The sequence below is a fragment of the Cetorhinus maximus genome, chromosome 14 (genome assembly GCF_964194155.1).
Source record: "Cetorhinus maximus chromosome 14, sCetMax3.hap1.1, whole genome shotgun sequence".
NCBI classification, from domain to species: Eukaryota; Metazoa; Chordata; class Chondrichthyes; order Lamniformes; family Cetorhinidae; genus Cetorhinus; species Cetorhinus maximus.
The window spans coordinates 71,130,872-71,150,007 of NC_135892.1; the positions used below are offsets into that span (position 1 = coordinate 71,130,872).

The window sequence follows — 19,136 nt, forward strand, 5'->3', positions numbered from 1 at the left end:
TGTTTAAAGTCCAGCTGCAAGCACACATCCAGTCCTGCCAGCTCACCACTGCTGCATGGAAGACATGGCCCTGAAACTGAAGCCCCCAGTTTAATGACAGGTCTCTCGATCCACTGCTGGATGCCGTGGCGGCCTGTTGGGTTGTCCTGTACCCCCACTCTGGCTGCAGGGTGGGCAGCTATGTGATCAATCCAGCTTGGGAGGCAGTGGCAGTGGTAGTCAGCGCCAACACCCTTCAGAAGAGGGCAGCCACCCAGTGCCGCAAGAGGGTGAATGATCTCCTCTGTTCCGCCAAGGTAAGTCACTCTTCTCATCACTCTCAACTCACACACTTATAAACCCAGCGCACACCCACAAGGCCCTCACTCACGGCCAGTTCAAGGGACATCACCATTCACTCTCTCACACTCACTGTCATTGTCCTCATCCCATCCATGGGACCACTCAACACCCACACATGCCAGGCATACTTATCATCTAGCCTGGCAGGCATTCTGCTTACACTTTCTCCATCTCTATCATGTAGGACAAGCTGACACACAACAAGAGAGGGAGGTCGCAGACCAGTGGCGGAATGGCCGAAATCACGGACTTTGAAAACAGAGCCATCCAGCTGGCTGGTGAGGATCTGGACGGGTCCTGTGCTGACAGTGAGGTCGGCGGTGCTCTACCAAGTGAGGATCCAGCAGTGCAACATCCATCAGACAACCATGCTGTGAGTGATATGTCCTCTTTCACAGGCCACCACCATACACTAATTATCTTTCATTGCTTTCACAGGCACATCTGCCAAACAGTCGACAGAGTCCATGACCCAGGGCCTCCAGTCGAACCCCGAAGAAACTTCTGAAGAGGAATCAGGAGGCACCCTCCCTGAAGTCTCATCACAGCGCTCACCCACACCCTCCACCAGTGCAGAGATACACACATCGGTGGGTCTCAGCTTTAGAGTAGCCTCACGACCACAATCTGGTGAGCACATCATACTTTCTGATCCACAGCAGGCGGTGGTAGGGACTTCCCAGGTGACTAGCACTCAGAGGGCTGCTGGAGGCCAGAATGTTGCTGAGTCCGAGTCAGATGACGAGCCTCTGGTCACGGTCATGTCACAGTTGCTGGAGCTGCAAAGGCAAGCTAGGGAACATCAGGATGGGATGTCCGCTGCACTCCTCAGATTGCAAGGCACAATGTAGGAGTTCATCAGCCTTCAGTCTGAGGTGATAGTGCCGGCATGCCAATGCACTGAGGTCAACACTGGTAGGATGGCAGCCGCAATGGAGACCTTGGTCCAGGACTTCGATCCTGCACTGCTGCATGGGGTCAACTCCATCGCTGATGCCATAATTGGCCTCCATCAGTGTGTATGTGAGAGGGGTGCTGGGCAGCTTGATCTCAGTCAAGCTACCCCTTCCGCTCAAGGAGTCAGCCTGGGGCCCCCGGGCACCCATAGGGAGGAGGATCTGCAGGTGCACACTGCAGGCCCATCCATTCAGGTGACTCCTAGTGTGTCCGGCCATCTGACTCTCCCCTTCCTGTGACCTCAGTGGCTCCAGCTCCACAGGCTGAGGAGGGTGCCACTGCCACACAGCAGGACTCTGAAAGCAGGCAGGGGTCCCCCAAATCTTGGACCTCCAGAGGACACCCGCCAAAGTCATCACAGACTGGGCGTCGCAGTCACCAGGCTGCCTTCACCACTACTGTGGATGTCAGGGGAGGACCAAAACGTAGCGGTAGAGTTAGGAAAGTTAAGGAGAATTAGTTGCACAGTCTGGGCACAGGTGTTAATCACTTGTACATACTGTTCACTATTGTAAATAAACTCCCAAGAATGTTTCCATGCCTATGGCTCCTTGTTCTGATGGGCAGTGTCCTTGTCATTTAGATGTGAAACCTTTCTGCACAAGATAAAGGCAGGTGTCTCAGTCCAGGGCCTCTTCCCTGTGCTTTGTGCAGCCTTCAAACCAAAGTGACGGTCCAGCCTCACACTCCCTGGAAACATTACTGATGCCTGCACCTCGGCAGTGCTGGTCATTGCTGCCAGAATGTAGTGGGCAGGTGCCACAGAGTTCTCTCATTCTCTCAGTGGGCTCTCAGCACCTTTATGGAGGGGTTGGCCTCCATCTCTTCAGCATCTGTGACCATTGATGCTGTGCTCCAGCTCCTTAAGGGCTCAGGTGCTGAAGGTGGACAAAGCATCAGATGCTTCTAAAGTTTCACAGCTCGTCTCTATGTTGTGACCCTGATGATGGAGCACAAGCGAGCTGCCCTCGGCCAGACAGGAGTCGGACATTCTCAGAGGCTGTGTGAAGATTTATGGAGTGTCCTCATTGCATGTCGTCATCATCCTCCTGTAATCAAGCGACTATTAGGGCCTCCACCATGTCTCCATGACAGGAGCATTCTCACAGAGGGTATTCATGCTGCCATAAGCCAGGCTGGAGTCAACATTCACAAATGCAATGTGAGGAACTATGGGGTCCCCTCACTGCATGTCGTCATCATCCTCCACAAATCTAGCAGCTATGAGGGCCTCCCAAGTGCGCCTGCCTCATCTAGCCAGTGCGAGGGCCTCATCCCCATCATCGTCACCTCTGAGGACCTCCTCAGCCTCACTCCCATTGGCATCCTTCTCATCGGAGTAGACGTGCAGCTCATCGATCTCCTCCTCAGCCAGCTCCTCTCCCTGTTGGAGTACCAGGTTATAAAGGGAGCAGCAGATGATGATGATGTGTGACATCATCTGCGAATCGTATTGCAGGGCACCGCCAGACCAGCCCAGGCACCAGAACCTCATCGTCAGTATTCTGATGGTATGCTCCACCAAGGTGCGAGCTGCTGCATGAGCCTCATTATAGCGTCGCTCTGCTGCAGTCTGAAGCCGCTGCATGGGTGTCATCAGCCATGGCCTCTGTGGGTAGTCCTTGAGGAACGAGCCCTGCAGCTTCTGTGGGCCCTGGAAGATTTCAGGCACGTATGACTGACTGAGGATGTAGGCGTCGTGCACTCTTCCTGGATACCGTGCGCACACCTACAGGATGTATTTCTGGTGGTTGCACACCAGTTGCACATTCAGTGAATGGAAGCCCTTGCAGTTGACATAGTCCATCCTGTGTTGTGATGGAGACCTGAGCACCACCTGAGTGCAGTCGATGGCACCCTGTACCTGTGGGAACCCCTAGATCTGGGTGAATCCAATCGCTCTTGCATCCTGGCTGTCCTGGTCCCAGGCGAAATGCACAAAGTTGTGTGCCCTCACAAAAATGGCATCCGTGACCTCATGGATGCATTTGTGGGTGGAGGCTTGTGATATCCCACAGAGGTCACCTGTGGAGCCCTGAAAGGAGCCACTGGCATAGAAATTGAGCACCGCAGTCACTTTCACAGCCACTGGCAGTGGATGTCCCCCATGTCCCCCTGGCGCCAAATCCTGCAGTAAGTCGCAGATGTGTTCCCTAGACGTTTGCAGTCTTCGGCGACACTGGTTCTTGGTCATCTGTAGGAATGAAAGGCGGCATCTATAGACCCTGGGTGTCACTAGGCACCAACCAGCAATGACTCACTGTGGCTCTTGGGCGGCATGTGCAGGAGCCCCAGCCGCCCCTTCTTCCTGAGGTTGCTGCTCCTGCTTCTGCACAGCCAGGAGCCTCAGTTGTTCTCTCCTCCATCTTCTTCGCGCTCTGTAGGCCATCGGGTATACAGCTTGATCACCAGGCTTCATGATCCTGATGTACTCCTCCTGCAGGATGAAAGAGAGAGACATGTAGTTAGCATGGGTGTACTAAGAACCTGTGCTGGTTAAGTGTGCTTCCGGGAGAATGCTGGCCACCACTTGGATGGCCAGGGATTAGTGTGTTGCATGACTGCTCTGTTAGCTTGAACCATGGGGGAGACTGGTCCAAACCGGGATGCTGACATTGTAAGAAGTTGTGAGCGCCTCCTGCAGTGACTGTTACATGGCCAGCTTTAGTGAGGAGATTGTACAACATGTGCAGTCCAACTGCTCTGCAGTCCACTAAAGTCCTGATGAATGTACAGTCTGTGCCTGGGTGTTGGTGGGGGCAGGGGGGCAGAGGTCTGGAGAACTTGGTGACACTTTGATGCCTCTGTGTTGCTTTAGTCATCAGATAGCTATGATCCCGACCTCAATCATATCAATGTGGCTGCGCCTGAACTGTCTCAGTTACAGTGGAATGGTCACTTTCTACAGGTTTCCCGAGCGCGTGGCCCACCCTACCCCCCGCCCCGAATGCTTGTGTACTATATTCAATGGCCGCCCTCCCGCCACTAGTCACCTCAACAGCAAGGCTGCACTTGCCCCCTCACACAAGTCACCTCAACGGCAAGGCTGCACTTGCCTCCCGCTCCCCCTCACACTCAAAAGTCACCTCCGAGACTGGGTGGCACTTGCCCCCCACTCTCCCTCACCCTCAAAAGTCGCCTCCGAGAGAGGGTGGCACTTAACCCCGACCCCCTGGTGCCCCTGAAGTCTGCAAAGCAACAGGCGACCCTGGCGAGCTCTGCAGAATGTTACTGTGCACTCAACTCCAGTTTGCCCAAAGTGCAGGCCGCCAAGTGCACGTCGCTTCTGTGCTTTTGTGAAACACATCGGTGTGCTTTCCTGCCGACGTGGACAGGCGATCCAGCAGGGGTGCAAGAGCCTGACAGGGTGTCCTGATAATGATATGCTAATGTATTACAAGGTTCCCGGCGACCGATGGTGGGAAACGCGGCCCGCCATCGGCAGGCTGAGCGGACAACTGCGACCTGCCTTCCAGCTGTCGTGAAACTGATTGCGCCATATTGTCCGCTCACGCCACCTATCGCACCCGCCACCAGCTGGCACAGAAAATTCCACCCCATATGTTCAGAATGTGTATGGCCATGTGTCACACAAAAAAAATTTAAGTCATGTAATATTATAGTGAATGTAGCAAAACAGACTGAAGCAATGCTGGGGCAGCAAATAGAAGTTAATGGGCGCTTTTTGTTGGCAGATGCAGATAATCATGCCCTCAGGACCCTTATGGAGTCTCTTTTGTTTTCCATTCATATAAATGATTTGCACATAACTTTAAGTGGAGGTTTGATGATACAAAATTTGTGCCCATGGAAAACTGTGAGGAAGAGTTCACAGGACATAGACAGGTTAATAGGGTGGAAAGATAGCTAGCAGATGCAGGCCAGAATGAAGTTGTGCATTACAGAAAGAAGAGCTGTGAAATACATACACCATAAACAGTAAGATTATTGACTGAGTGGAGGAATGGAAACAGTCAAGAATGCAGATGCATATATTTTAAGATGAGATTGCAAGTTAAAAGGGCTATAAAAGACAAATATATATTGGCAGTTTCATAGAGGGGACATTGAATATAAAAGCAAGAACGTAGTGTTGAATTTGTATAAGACCTTCCACTGGACATCGCTGGACTATTGCATTCACTTTGGGACATTCCAGTACAGAAATAAAATTGGAGTCATGGTGAGGGTACAGTGAAGATTCTTAAAATTATACTAAGACAGATATAGTAACGAAGAAATACTCAAATAACTGAGGGTAGTTCACAATGAAAGATAAAGGAAGAATCTGTTGGAGGTTTTCAAAACCCTGAAAAGTTTTGCAAGTTAACATGGAAAAAATTGTTTCCACTGATTGTTAAATTAGTAACAGTGACATTGATCCAAGGTTATCGCAAGAAGAATAAAGGGAAAAGTGAGAACCTTTAGGTATGCATTATAATTTCTATGATTCCAAAACTGACGCCAATATTAAAATCCAGCAAAATTGATCACTGGTAGAAAGATAAACTTTTTAAAAATCAGAAAATTAGAGACGACCTAATCTTTGTGAGATCTACCACATTTCTCAACTAGCATAATTAGCTAACCTACTTTTATATTGGGTTTTAATGATTTCATCAGAGTAGAGATATTACAACTAACTGTCATGCCCAGTAATGGCATATCATATTCCTAACTTTTAAGCTACAAATTTCATTCAATGTGGACTCTTTGAAATTGACTTTCACGAGTCTGCACCGACACGTGAGAAACACCTGACCTACCTATCTAATCCCATTTACGAGCACATGGCCCATAGCCTTGAATGTTATGACATGCCAAGTGCTCATCCAGGTACTTTTTAAAGGATGTGAGGCAACCCGCCTCCACCACCCTCCCAGGCAGTGCATTCCAGACCGTCACCACCCTCACATCCCCCCTAAACCTCCTGCCCCTCACCTTGAACTTATGTCTCCTCGTGACTGACCCTTCAACTAAGGGGAACAGCTGCTCCCTATCCACCCTGTCCATGCCCCTCATATCCTTGTACACCTTGATCAGGTCGCTCCTCAGTCTTCTCTGCTCCAACGAAAACAATCCAAGTCTATCCAACCTCTCTTCATAATTTAAATGTTTCATCCCAGGCAACATCCTGGTGAATCCCCTCTGCACCCCCTCCAGTACAATCACATCCTTCCTATAATGTGGCAACCAGAACTGCACACAGTACTCCAGCTGTGGCCTCACCAAGGTTCTATACAACTCCAACATGATCTCCCTACTTTTGTAATCTATGCCTTGAGTGATAAAGGCAAGTGTCCCATATGCCTTTTTCACCACCCTACTAAAATGCCCCTCCGCCTTCAGAGATCTATGGACACACACGCCAAGGTCCCTTTATTCCTCAGAACTTCCTAGTGTCATGCCATTCATTGAATACTTCCTTGTCAAATTACTCCTTCCAAAGTGTATCATCTCACACTTTTCAGGGTTAAATTCCATCTGCCACTCATCTGCCCATTTGACCATCCCGTCTATATCTTCCTGTAGCCCAAGACACTCAACCTCACTGTTAACCACCCGGACATTCTTTGTGTCATCGGCAAACTTACTAATCCTACCCCCCACATAGTCATCTATGTCATTTATATAAATGACAAATAATAGAGGACCCAGCACAGATCCCTGTGGTTTGCCACTGGACACTGGCTTCCAGTCACTAAAGCATCCTTCTATCATCACCCTCTGCCTCCTACAAACTAAGCCAATTTTGAATCCACCTTATCAAATTACCCTGTATCCCATGTGCCTTTGCCTTCTTTATAAGTCTCCCTTGAGGGACCTTGTCAAAGGCTTTGCTGAAATTCATATAAACTACATCAACTGCACTACCCTCATCTACACACCTGGTCACCTCCTCAAAAAATTCAATCAAATTTGTTAGGCATGACTTCAGTCTGATAAAGCCATGCTGACTATCCCTGATCAATACTTGCCTCTCCAAGTGGAGATAGATACTGTCCTTTAGAACTTTCTCCAATAGTTTCCCTACAACTGATGTGAGACTCACTGGCCTGCACCCTGGCTTGTCTCTACAACCTTTCTTAAATAGTGGAAGCACATTAGCTGTTCTCTAGTCCTCTGGCACCTCCCCCATGGCCAGAGAGGAATTAAAAATTCAGGTCAGTGCCCCTGCAATCTCCTCCCTTGCCTCCCTCAGCAGTCTGGGACACAAATCATCCGGACCTGGAGATTTGTCCACTTTTAAGCCTGCCAACACCCCAAATACCTTGTCACTCCCTATATCAATTTGCTTAAGAACCTCACAGTCTCTCTCCCCAAGTTCAATACCTTCATCCTCATTCTCTTGGGTGAAGACGGACATGAAGTATTCATTCAACACTCTAGCGATGTCCTCTGGCTCCACCCATAGATTGCCCCCTTGGTCCCTAATGGGCCCTACTCTTTCCCTGGTTATTCTCTTCCCATTGATATACTTATAGAATATCTTGGGATTTTCCCTACTTTACCTTTAACAAGTGGACAATATGCTGCAAAGGTGGCCACCAATGAGATGACCTGCCTTGTGTATTAACAAAACTAACTCACTGTCTAATAGAGACAATAGGGAACATCCCAGACAAAAAGGTCTTCACTGCACATATCCTGAGGCCATTAAAGGACATTCTGGAATGGAATGTGTCTTTTTTGAAACAAAGAAGGCAATTGTCTTAACCCCGTCAGGATAAATGTCTTCAAACAATAAACCTGGACATGGCTAATCACCCTAAGGCCACCACCACATTTGGGAAAAGAACTGCAGTTGTGAGGAGTCACATGGTGAAGCAGCCATATTTATCCCTATGTAATCTTTAAGTGCTATCTGCAGAAAGATACAACATCAGAAAAAGGCAGTAACAACTATGCCTTAAAAGAATTAGAAGTTGTAACATTGCAAGGTCTCCAAGCCGTTCCTTTTTGAATCCATGAATTTAGCAAACTGACCTCCTGATAATGAGACTACAAGCAATTAACTTTGTGACATGCAGAAAGTCAATCCCTTTGAGGGGAACATAAGAACATCAGAAATAGGAGCACGAGTAGGCCATTCAGCCTTTTGAGCTCGCTCTGCCATTCAATGAGATTATGGCTGACCTTCTTCTTCAGTATCATTTTCCCACACTACCCATGTATCCCTTGATGTTTTGAATATGTAGAAATCTATTGATCTCAGTCTTGAACATACTCAATGACTGAGCTTCCACAACCCTCTGGGTCAGAGAATCCCAAAAATTCACCACCCTCTGAGTGAAGAAATTCATCCTCAGCTCAGTCCTAAAAGGCTTGCCCCTTGTTCTGAGACTGTGTCCCCTGGTTCGAGATGCCCCAGCCAACGGAACCACGCTTTCTGCATCTACCCTGTTGAGCTCTGTATGAATTCCCTGTAGAAACCCTGAAATGACTTTGTCATATCATTATGGTTGTTGATATCACCTAAACCACTTTTCAGGAGAATGATTGCAGAATTCCAAGGTGCAGAGGGATCTAGGTGTTCTTGTGCATGAGTCACAAAAAGTTAGTATGCAGGTACAGCATGTAATCGAGGAGGCTAATGGAATGCTACCCTATATTATGAGATGAATTGAACATAAAAGTAAGGATGATATGCTTCAGTTATACAGGGCATCGGTGAGACAGCATCTCGAATACTGTGTGCAGTTTTGGTCTCCTTATTTAAGGAAGGATGTAAATGCGTTGGAGGAGGTTCGGAGGAGGCTTACTAGATTGATACCTGGAATGAGCGGGTTGTCTCATAAGGATAGGTTGGACTGGTTGGGCTTGTTTCCACTGGAGTTTAGAAGAGTGAGGAGTAACTTGATTGAAGTATATGAGATCCTGAATGGCCTTGACAAGGTGGACGTGAAAAAGATGTTTCCTCTTGTGGGTGAGTCCAGAACTAGAGGGCACTGTTTGAAAATTAGGGGTCAACCTTATAGGACAGAGATGAGGAGAATTTTTTCTCTCAGAGAGCTGTGCAACTTTGGAATTCTCTGCCTCAGAAGGTGGAGGAGGTAGGGTCACTGAATATTTTTAAGGCAGAGGTAGAAAGATTCTTGTTAGGCAAGGAAATCAAAGATTATCAGAGGGTAGATGGGAATGTGGATTTCAAAACACAAAGAGATCAGCCATGATCTTATTGAATGGCAAAGCAGGCTTGAGGGGCTGAATGGTCTACTTCTGCTCCTATTTCCTATGTTTGTATGTTCGTAAGATGTTTTCTTCAGTTCTGCAGTGCATGTTTTCCAGAATAAGACAATCATGTGAATTATGAACTATTCTTTTGTTTATAACCTGTAAAAGTGCACTATTCTCTTCAACTGTACTTTCCTTGAGTATGTTTGTGTGTGTGAGACTGCATAATTGGGTGCTGTAGCAGAAGATTTTGGGGTGAGATTATAAATAAAGAATCCTCTTTATTTAAACCCATGAAAAGCTTACTGTTTGTTATTTAAATCATCCATACTCTCAGGGTTATGAGAGTAATAACTCTTCCTCTCACTACCTCTCAAGGCTTACTGGTTACAGACAGTTGGGAAGGGAACAGGGATTTCAGTAGTTCTCTCTCACCCTGTCTGTAATAGAAACCTTATCCTCCAGGTGCATTTTTTGGTTGCTGATAGCTCGACTGTAAAATGCTCCCAAATACCTTCTCTGTAACTCTTTTTTTCATCCAAGTACCTGCAAACATTAAAGATCTCTGGAGATTTTTTCCAACTGATTGTTCTCTGTAATTACTATGCCAAACAGTTTTAAAACCCCATTGAAACAGAAATATCAACATTTGAGAAATTAGGAGTGCAGAAGTTTATTTTTCTTTATTTTCTGTTTCCGATCAACCACAGCTATTGACTGCTTATGACCCTGACAGATTCTTTGAGCAAATGCTCCTTGTTGCATGTAATTGATCCTAATTGAGCAGAAAAGTGACCACCCTGAGAACACAAAATCCAGATGTAGCTTTTCCTCATGTATTGTAGTGGGGCTCTAAAAATAGTTGCATGTTTTTCAGAACTGGATTTCGTGTGAAGTTGTCAACTGGGTAGCTTGCTTAAATTCTTAGTGAACCCTTCTCTTGATCATTTGGAAACTGCTGTTGATCATTCAGTTGCCTTAATTTTATCAAGGGATATGTGCTTGCACTTAACGCCACACAGTTAGGATAGCAGTTTCTCTGTAATGTCCAAATATTTGGAGCTACCCCCCCCCCCTCCCCCGCCCCATTAACATAAATGGATTTATGGCCAGTTGCACATGTACAGTGAACCTGGTGGTGAACACAAAAGCAGGTGAATGATAGATACAGGAGAATACAACGTATTAGTAGATGCATTATAAAAGATAAATATGAATTAGCTTATTAAAACAATACTGACAGTTGTTTTATAGGTTATAGGGTTGTATAGGTTTCTATAATATGGAAAGGCTAATACTAATCACGTTTATTCAGTGTGACTAATTGTTTTCTTCCCGTGTATTTCCCATTCCAATAATAATCAGCATTGTTTAATTTACTTTTGGAATAATCGCGCTGTGGAAAGCAGAGGCGGTCTTCTGGATATGGGAGAATGACTTTCATGGTTGTAGATCATTTAAATGAAGCGAGGTGTGAGTGTGTGTGTGTGTGTGTGTCCTTCGGGGGGAGAGAGAGAGAGAGAGGGAGCCTCATGCGTTTGGATTAAGATGAACACGTATAAGCCATGTGGCAACAACATCCACTCCTAAATGCCTGACTCTCCCATTGAAAATGAACAAAAAGGATTGCTGATCTCCGAAAATAGGGTGAATTATTCGAACAAGAAGTAAGTACCAACCGCCTCCCTGGAAATCACTTCGATTTGTTAAATGCATTTTAAAAGCGTCTGCTGCTATTGTCTTTCTGGAATTAATGCTGAGAAAGGTTTTGTAGAGATGCATATTTTATTAGGCTATACTTGGGTCGGCTTTACCGAAAACCTATTCTCTAGATGTGAAATATATTTTTCAGAATATGGTTTTGTCCGTAGCCCGGAGAGTGCCCTGGGATCTTGTAATTGAACACTGTGTGGTGGAGGATAAGGTCAACGGAATTTATTCAGAATTTCTAATAAGATGCATATTTTCATTAATCTCTCATAAAACGTACAACACCTTGCGTTTTGTCAACTGTATGATTAATAACAATTTAGTGAGCGCATTGAAGCACGGTTTAATTTTCAAACATTTTAAATGAAATACGTCCTTTTCCTAAGACAGGAACTTGAAAAGTCTTGCGTGAAATCTTTGTTGTGAATACCAAAAAAAAGGGCTCATTTTAAAACCACTCCTTAAACAATTGTTGAGGCAAAGTGCATCGATGTTGATAATGTATGATTCCATTCATGTGCCCCGCAGTCCTGAGCTGCTCAGTATGTTCCGAGCTAATTTACTTACACTATTAAACAATTGCATTGTTTGCCCTTTTATCGTATTGCAAATATTCTGAACACATTTAAAACTTAGCATCCCTAGCGTAAATTGATTTTATTGCCTGGAAAATAGTGAGGCAGTAAACCATTTTTAATGTGGTTGACAGTGGAAAGAATGCCGTATATTTCTTTATATGTTTGGTTTTTTTTTAACCCAGTGGCAGCTCCTGACCTATTAGACCCTAAAACAGCAACTCAGAATGCCAAACCAAGGCTGTCCTTTTCTGCAAAACCGACCGTTTTAACTCCAGGAGATGACAGCGACCTGAACCCAACTGTCATGAAATGGAAGACCGCCTCAGCTAATTTTCTGGTGGTGGTGCTTTATTTGATTGTCGGCGCCACTGTATTCCAAGCGCTTGAACAGCCTGCCGAAAGCTCCCAGAAAACTGCAATTACCATCCAGAAACTGGAGTTTCTGGAAAAGCACATGTGTGTCAATTCCTTGGAACTAGAACTATTGATTCAGGTAAAAAAACAAGGTGCTTTTACCAGTTACTTACACACACTATAAATTAATGATTTCTTTGACAGATTATGTAATGTGCGGCTATACATAAACAAAACGTGCGATGATTGTTGCTTCCTATTGTGCACTTTGCTTAATGCCTTTACAGCAACAACTTGCATTTATATGGCGGCTGTAAAACAGTGAGATGCTCCAAGGCACTTCACTGGAGTGTTGTTAAACAAAATATGACACCGAGCCACATAAAGTGATACTAGGACAAGTGACTTGGTCCCAGAAGTAGGTTTTAAGGAGCATCATAAAGGAAGGTGAGCAAGGTATTGAGATGGAGGGGAAAAGCGAGATAAAGAGATGGAGAGGCATAGGGAGGTAATTCCATGAGCTTAGGCCGCAGGCAGCGAAAGGTATGGCCACCAGTGGTGTAGCGATTAAAATCAGGGATGCATGTGAGACCAGAATTTGAGGAGCAGAGAGTTCTTGGAGGGTTGTAGGGCATGAGGAAATTACAGATGGAGAAGCGAAGGCAATGCAGAGATCTGACAACATGGGTGAGATGTTTTAAAGTTGAGGAGTTGTTGAAGCTGTGGTGAAGGTAGCTCACTGAGCACATGGGTGATGGTTGAAAGGAACATAGTGCGAGTCAGGTTCCAGGCAACAAGAGTTTTGGAATAGTTCAAGTTTATGCAAGGTGGAAGATGGGAGGCTGGCCAGGAGAACATTGTGATAGTCAAGTTTCGAGGTAACAAAGGCATGGACGAGGCTTTTAGTAGCAGATGAGTTGAGGCAGCTGTGGAGATAGACGATGCTGCGGAGATGGAAGTAGGTGGTCTCGGTGATATGTGATTGGAAGCTCATCTTCGGGTCAAATAGATTGTGAAAGTTTTGGTTCAGCCATAGGCAGTGTCCAGGGAGAGGGATAGAATTGATGGCTGGGGACTGAATGCAGTGGATTTATGTCTAACACTCTGTGATATTGCACGAGGTTTGGTAAACTGTGGCAGTGTGAAATCATGTATGCACCTCTGGTTGGAAGCTGCATTGAAATTGTTCTGAGAATTACTACAACTTAGCTTTGTAACAACAGAGGTTATGATAATTTTGAGTTGGATCACAAACCAACTTCAGAGAGAAGTGAAGAGAAGCCTTACCTCTCAGCATTCTTACGCCCTTGGGTTTAACACTGCATGCTAAGTAGCACTAAACCAGGTTTAAGAAAAGTATTCCGAAGGTCCCATTGATCTCCTGAATGCTTTTTAATCATGCCTGGAGTTAATTTGACTGCATGGATGCCCCCAGTGTGTTCTCCAAACTCCTAGGTGAAAAATGGGCACCTAAGCATCCAATGTGGCAAGCAGGGCAAGCATGCTCATTCGCAGCCAGAAGTGCGCTGCCCACCATAGTAGATTGGGCTGATCCATAGGCAACCAAGGTACAAAACAAAACTACTTGAACTGATGAATAAAATGTTCAGTTAAGGTCCTATGCTAGTCGCCCTTTCTGATATTTGTCTGCCCCAACACTGGATTTGTCTTATATTAAACTTGATCAACAACTTTAACAGACTAGGAGGACCCTGCTGCAGAAACATTTAAAGGTCTCATCCACTTTTTACAAGTTAGTTGCTGCACAGGAAGTCAGGAATTTCCCCTCAGGTTTCCCCCCTGCCCTAATTTTGGACTTGCATCTTTCTCTAGTTTTTCTCCCATCTCCCCTCACGCCCTCTCTAAGCACATTTTAACTCTGAGAACTTTCTTATGTGGGTGTGACCATGGTAAACTATCCCTTCCCATCCTTCTTGACATGTCTGCACCCTTTCACACAATTGACCAGACCACACTCTTCCATTGTCCAACTCAGAACCGCCCTCAACTGGTTTCCATTCAGTCATAGCCAGAGAATCACGTGCTACGGCTTTTTTTTTCCCCATTCCTACACCATTACCTCTGATATCTCCCAAGCACCCATCTTTGGCCCCCTCCTATTTCTCATCTACATGCTGTCCCTTGGTGAGATTATCTGATTCCCAGTATACGCTAACAAAATCCAGTCCTACCTCACCATCTCCTCTCTTGACTTCTCCACTGCCTTTGTTTTTCATTCTGCTTATGTGACGTCCAGTATTAGATGAGCAAGAATTTCTTCTACTTAAATACTGGGGGACACGAAGCCATTATCTGCGAGCCCCACCATAAATTCCATTCTCTAGCTGCCAACTCCATTCTGCTCCCTGGTCATTTTTTGAGGTTGAACCAGACCATTTGCAGTCTTGGTGCCCTACTTGATACTGAACTGGTGACCTTATATCCTTTCCATCATCAGGACTATCTACTTACACTTTTGTAACATTGCCCATTTCTGTCCCTGCCTCTGCCCATCTGCTGTTGAAACTTTCAGCCATGCCTTTGTTACCTCAAGACTTGACTATTTCAGCTCTCTCTTGGCTGGCCTCTCAATTTGCATTCTCTGTAAATTAAAGTCATCCAAAACTCTGTTGCCCACATCCTAGCTTGCATCATATTGTCATTTATGGCACCAAAGGAAGCCATTAAGCCCATTCAAGTCCATGCTGTCTCCCTGTGGAGCTATCTAGTCAGTCCCACTCCCCCTCGATCCCTGCAGCCCGGTAGGCTATTTTCCTTGAAGTGCTCATTCAATTTCCTTTTGAAGTCATTGATTGTTTCCGCTTCCACCACCGTTGCAGGCAGCGAGTCCCAGTTCAATAGAATTAACTGTGTTTATATTAAAAAGTTCTTCCTCACATCAGCCCTGCATCTCCTGCCCAAAAACTTTAAACCTGTGTTTCCTAGTTCTTATACATCAGCCAATGGGAACTGTTTTTCCTTGTCTACCTCGTCCAAACCTGTCATAATCTTGTACACGTCTATCAAATCTCCCCTCAATCTCCTTTGCTCCAAGGAGAACAACCCCAGCTTTTACAACCTAACCCTGCAACTAAAATCCCTCATCCCTGGAACCATTCTGGTAAATCATTTCTGCACCCTCTCAAGGATCCTCACATTCTTCCTAAATTGTGGTGACCAGAATTGATTGCAATACTCCACTTGTGGCCTAACCAGAACTTTATAAAGGTTCAGCCTAACTTCCCTGCTTTTGTACTCAATACCTCTATTTATGAAGCCCAAGATCCCATATGCTTTACTAACATCTCCCTCAGTATGGCCTGCCACCTTCACAGATCAATGCACATGCATCCCCAGGACCCTCTGTTCCTGCACATTCTTTAGAACCGTGCCATTGAATCTATATTGCCTCTCCGTATCCCTTCTGCCAAAATGCATCACCTCACCCTTCTTTATATCAAATTCCATTTGCCACTTGCTTGCCCATTCTGCTAACTTATATATGTCATGTTGCAGGTGATTTGTATCATGCTCACTGTCTGCCACTCCTCCAAGTTTTGTATCATTGGCAAATTTTGGAATTCGACTCAGTATTCGAAGATCCATTTACATGTAGCAAAAAAAAGCAGTGGTCTTAACACTGATCCTTGGAGAACACCACTGTCTACCACACTCCAACCTGAAAAATAACAATCTGCTATGACTCGCTGTTCCCTTTAAGCCAATTTTTAAAATCCAATTGGACACTAACCTTCCTAATCCATGAGCCTCGACTTTGTTAAATCAGCCTTTTATGTGGTACTTTGTCGAGCACTTTCTTAAAATCCCTATAGACATCATGCACTGCATTCCCTTCATCAACCTTTCTGTTACTTCATCAAAAAATTCAATTTGATTAGTCAGGCATGATCTGTCTTTTACCAATCCATGCTGGCTATCCTTAATTAACTCAAACTTCTCCAGGTACCTGTGCATTTTTTCCCCCCTGATTATTGCTTCTAAAACTTTACTCACTGCTGACTTTATGCTAACTGGCCTGTGGTTGCTAGGGCTGTCCTTACATCCTTAATTGGATAAGGGTGTCACATTTGTCTCTCTCCAATCATGTCATCCCCTCCTGCCCTATATCCCAAAAAGATTGGAAGGTTATGGTAAGCCCTTCTGCTAATTTCACCCCGTCTTCCTCCAGGAACCTGGGACGCAAGTCATTTGGACAAGGTGACTTATCTACCCTAAGTATAGCCAGTCTTTCTGGTACCTCCTCCCTTTCAATTTTTACCTTATCCATTATTTCTACTATCTTAGCATCTACTGACATTTTGTCAGGTTATTCTTCCACAGTAAGCACTTGTACAAAGTGCTGATTAAGTATTATAGCCTTGCCCTGCATCTCTAAGCATATATCACCTTCTCTGTGCCTAATCAAACCTACTCAAGCTTTTACTACCCACTTACAATTTACATGCCGATAGAAGATTTTTGTATTGACCCTCCATTCTATTCTCATAATCTCTCCTTGCCAGTTTTATTTTCCTCTTCACCTCTCCTCTCAACCTGTGGTATTTTTCCTGGTTCTCACTTGAAGAACTCACCTGATATGCATCACACACCCTCCTCTTTTGTTTCATCATATTCTCTGTCTCCCTTGTCATCCAAGGGGTCCTGATTTTGGTTTCCCTCCCTTTCACCCTTGTTGGAATGTATCTGACTTGTAACTGAAGCATCTCTTCCTTAAAGGTCACCTATTGTTCCTTTACAGTTCTTCCTGTCAGTCTTTGGCTCCATTTTACCCTGGTATCGTATTGAAATTGGCCCTCTTACAATTTAGGCATTCTACTTTATAACGTTGCTTGCTTTTCTCCATTAGTAATCAAAACCTTATGATACCCAAGTGTTCCCCCACAGACACTCGGTCCACTTGGACCACCTCATTTCCCAACCTCAGATGCAGCAATACCTCCTTTCTAGTTGGGTTGAGAACATACTGATCAAGGAAGTTCTCCTGAACACAGTTCAGAAATTCCTCCCCCTCCTTTACCCTTTGCTCTAACATTTATCCCAGTTGATATTTGGGTAAGTCCTGCAATTCAATCACTCTATAGTTCTTGATAGCCAGAGGCAATGTTGATTATGCCCTATGGCTGCAGCAAGTGACATTGATCAGTAACAGCCTCTTTTGTGGTGAAGGTGCCTAAGACATTGCTCCTCTGAAAAGATTATGTGGAAATGCTCCCTGGAGACCCGCTCCGTGTATGGTTTCCTGCACAGTGTCCTCCTCTTCTGGGAGCAATTCCTGATCTTTCCTGGCTTCCGTGTGATTTTCTCTTCTATCTCTCTCACTCTTTGGAGACTTATAGGATATGCCCACCAAGTCCATTCAATCCATCTATCCTGTGCTCGCTGACCTAATTGGCGCTCTGCTTGGCTTTGCCTAGATTTTTAAAAATTCTCATCCATGTTTTCAAACCCGTTTGTGGCCTTTCTCATTTTCTGTAACCTCCTTCAGCCCTAGAGCTCGCTGAGATCTCTGCACTCTAATTCTAGCCTGTTGCATCTCCGATTTTAATTGCTCCACCATTGGCGGCCGTGCCTTCAGCTCCCTGGCCCCTAAGTTCTGGAATTCCTTCCGCAAGCCTCCCCACCTCTCTTTTCCCCTTTTAGATACTCCTTACAATTTATCTCTTCGAATAAGCTTTTGGTCACCTCTCCCAATATCTCCTTATGCCATTCTGTCAAATTTTGTTTGATAATGCTTAGTTGGACATTTTACTCTGTTTAAATGCAAGTTATTGTTGATGGCTTGTCATTTGAGGCTGCTAATTGCGCATGTTTTCTGACTGTGAAACTGACAGCTGAGAAGAAAATCTTGCTGGTGCTGCACTGTTTTTAGCTGCTTTCAATACAGCTGTACTGCAGTAGTGGATGGTAGATGTGGCTTTGAGTCTGGAGGGGGAGTGTAAGTATCACGGAAGCCAGGAAAGATCAGGAATTGCTCCCAGAAGAGGAGGACACTGTGCAGGAAGCCATACACGGAGCGGGTCTCCAGGGAGCATTTCCACATGATCTTTTCAGAGGAGCAATGTCTTAGGCGCCTTCACCACAAAGGAGGCTGTTACTGATCAATGTCACTTGCTGCAGCCATAGGGCATAATCAACATTGCCTCTGGCTATCAAGGTCACTCTGGATCTCAAAATTTCAGCCATCCTTTCAGGCTGCAACAGCTGACATCACTGATATTTCCCAGTTTGCAGTCCATTGCTTTATTTGACAGATCACCAAAGCTCTCTACACCAGATGGAATAGCTACATTTTATTCTCCATGGACAGAGCAAATCAGAATGAGAGAGAACTAGGTTTTGTATGCATGGCGCACTTTCCCAAGATCCAAGGTGTGGCCTTGGGTAACCCCATCACTAACCTCGGTTTTTATCGTCGGTAGAAAGGAATCCCGCTTCCTCAGTGTCCAGCTGGTCCGTGCCCGGTGTCCTGGTGACATTCATTCATCTGTCATCAGTCCTCTGTTCCATCTTCGTTTTAATAAGGATGTCAGGTCAGAGGGTGGTTCCTGGGCATCAAGGACTATCTCCTTCAGACATTGTTCATAACTCCAGTCAGGAGCCTAGCAGAGCAACAGAGCTCGCTTACATAATGTCACTAAAAACATAATTGTACAAACAATTGGATGCTTAAGCAATGGTTCCACTGCTTGGACTGTTCAGAAGGAGCTTTAGAGTACAGCCTCAAGTGAGTATTCAAACTTGGCATTGTTTTCTGTATGCCTTAATGAAGGGCCAGCCTTTACACCATCTAGGCAGCAAGAGATTCAGCAAAAGGAGGAAGAAGAGGTGCAGCATGAAGAGGAGAAAGAGCAATACAGGCATTGGCACTAGTGGCTCTAGCTGCTCGAGCTCTTAGAGGACAGCTCATCAAAATGTTTCATGTAAACCATTCCTCCCTTCTCAATATACCAAAAGCTACACAATCCTTATCACCACCGATCTATTTATCACCATCCATTT

General features: G+C 45.3%; 1 protein-coding gene across 1 annotated transcript in view; it reads left to right on the plus strand.

The window, feature by feature from the left end:
• The first annotated feature begins 11,010 nt into the window (after positions 1 to 11,010).
• kcnk2a (potassium channel, subfamily K, member 2a) overlaps positions 11,011 to 19,136 on the plus strand; it is a 177,296-nt gene continuing 169,170 nt past the window's right edge. The window contains exons 1-2 of the mRNA XM_078557608.1: positions 11,011 to 11,141; positions 11,945 to 12,255. Of these exons, the coding sequence (XP_078413734.1) occupies position 11,141; positions 11,945 to 12,255 (312 nt within the window). The 5' untranslated portion in view covers positions 11,011 to 11,140. The remainder of the gene's footprint in view (positions 11,142 to 11,944; positions 12,256 to 19,136) is intronic.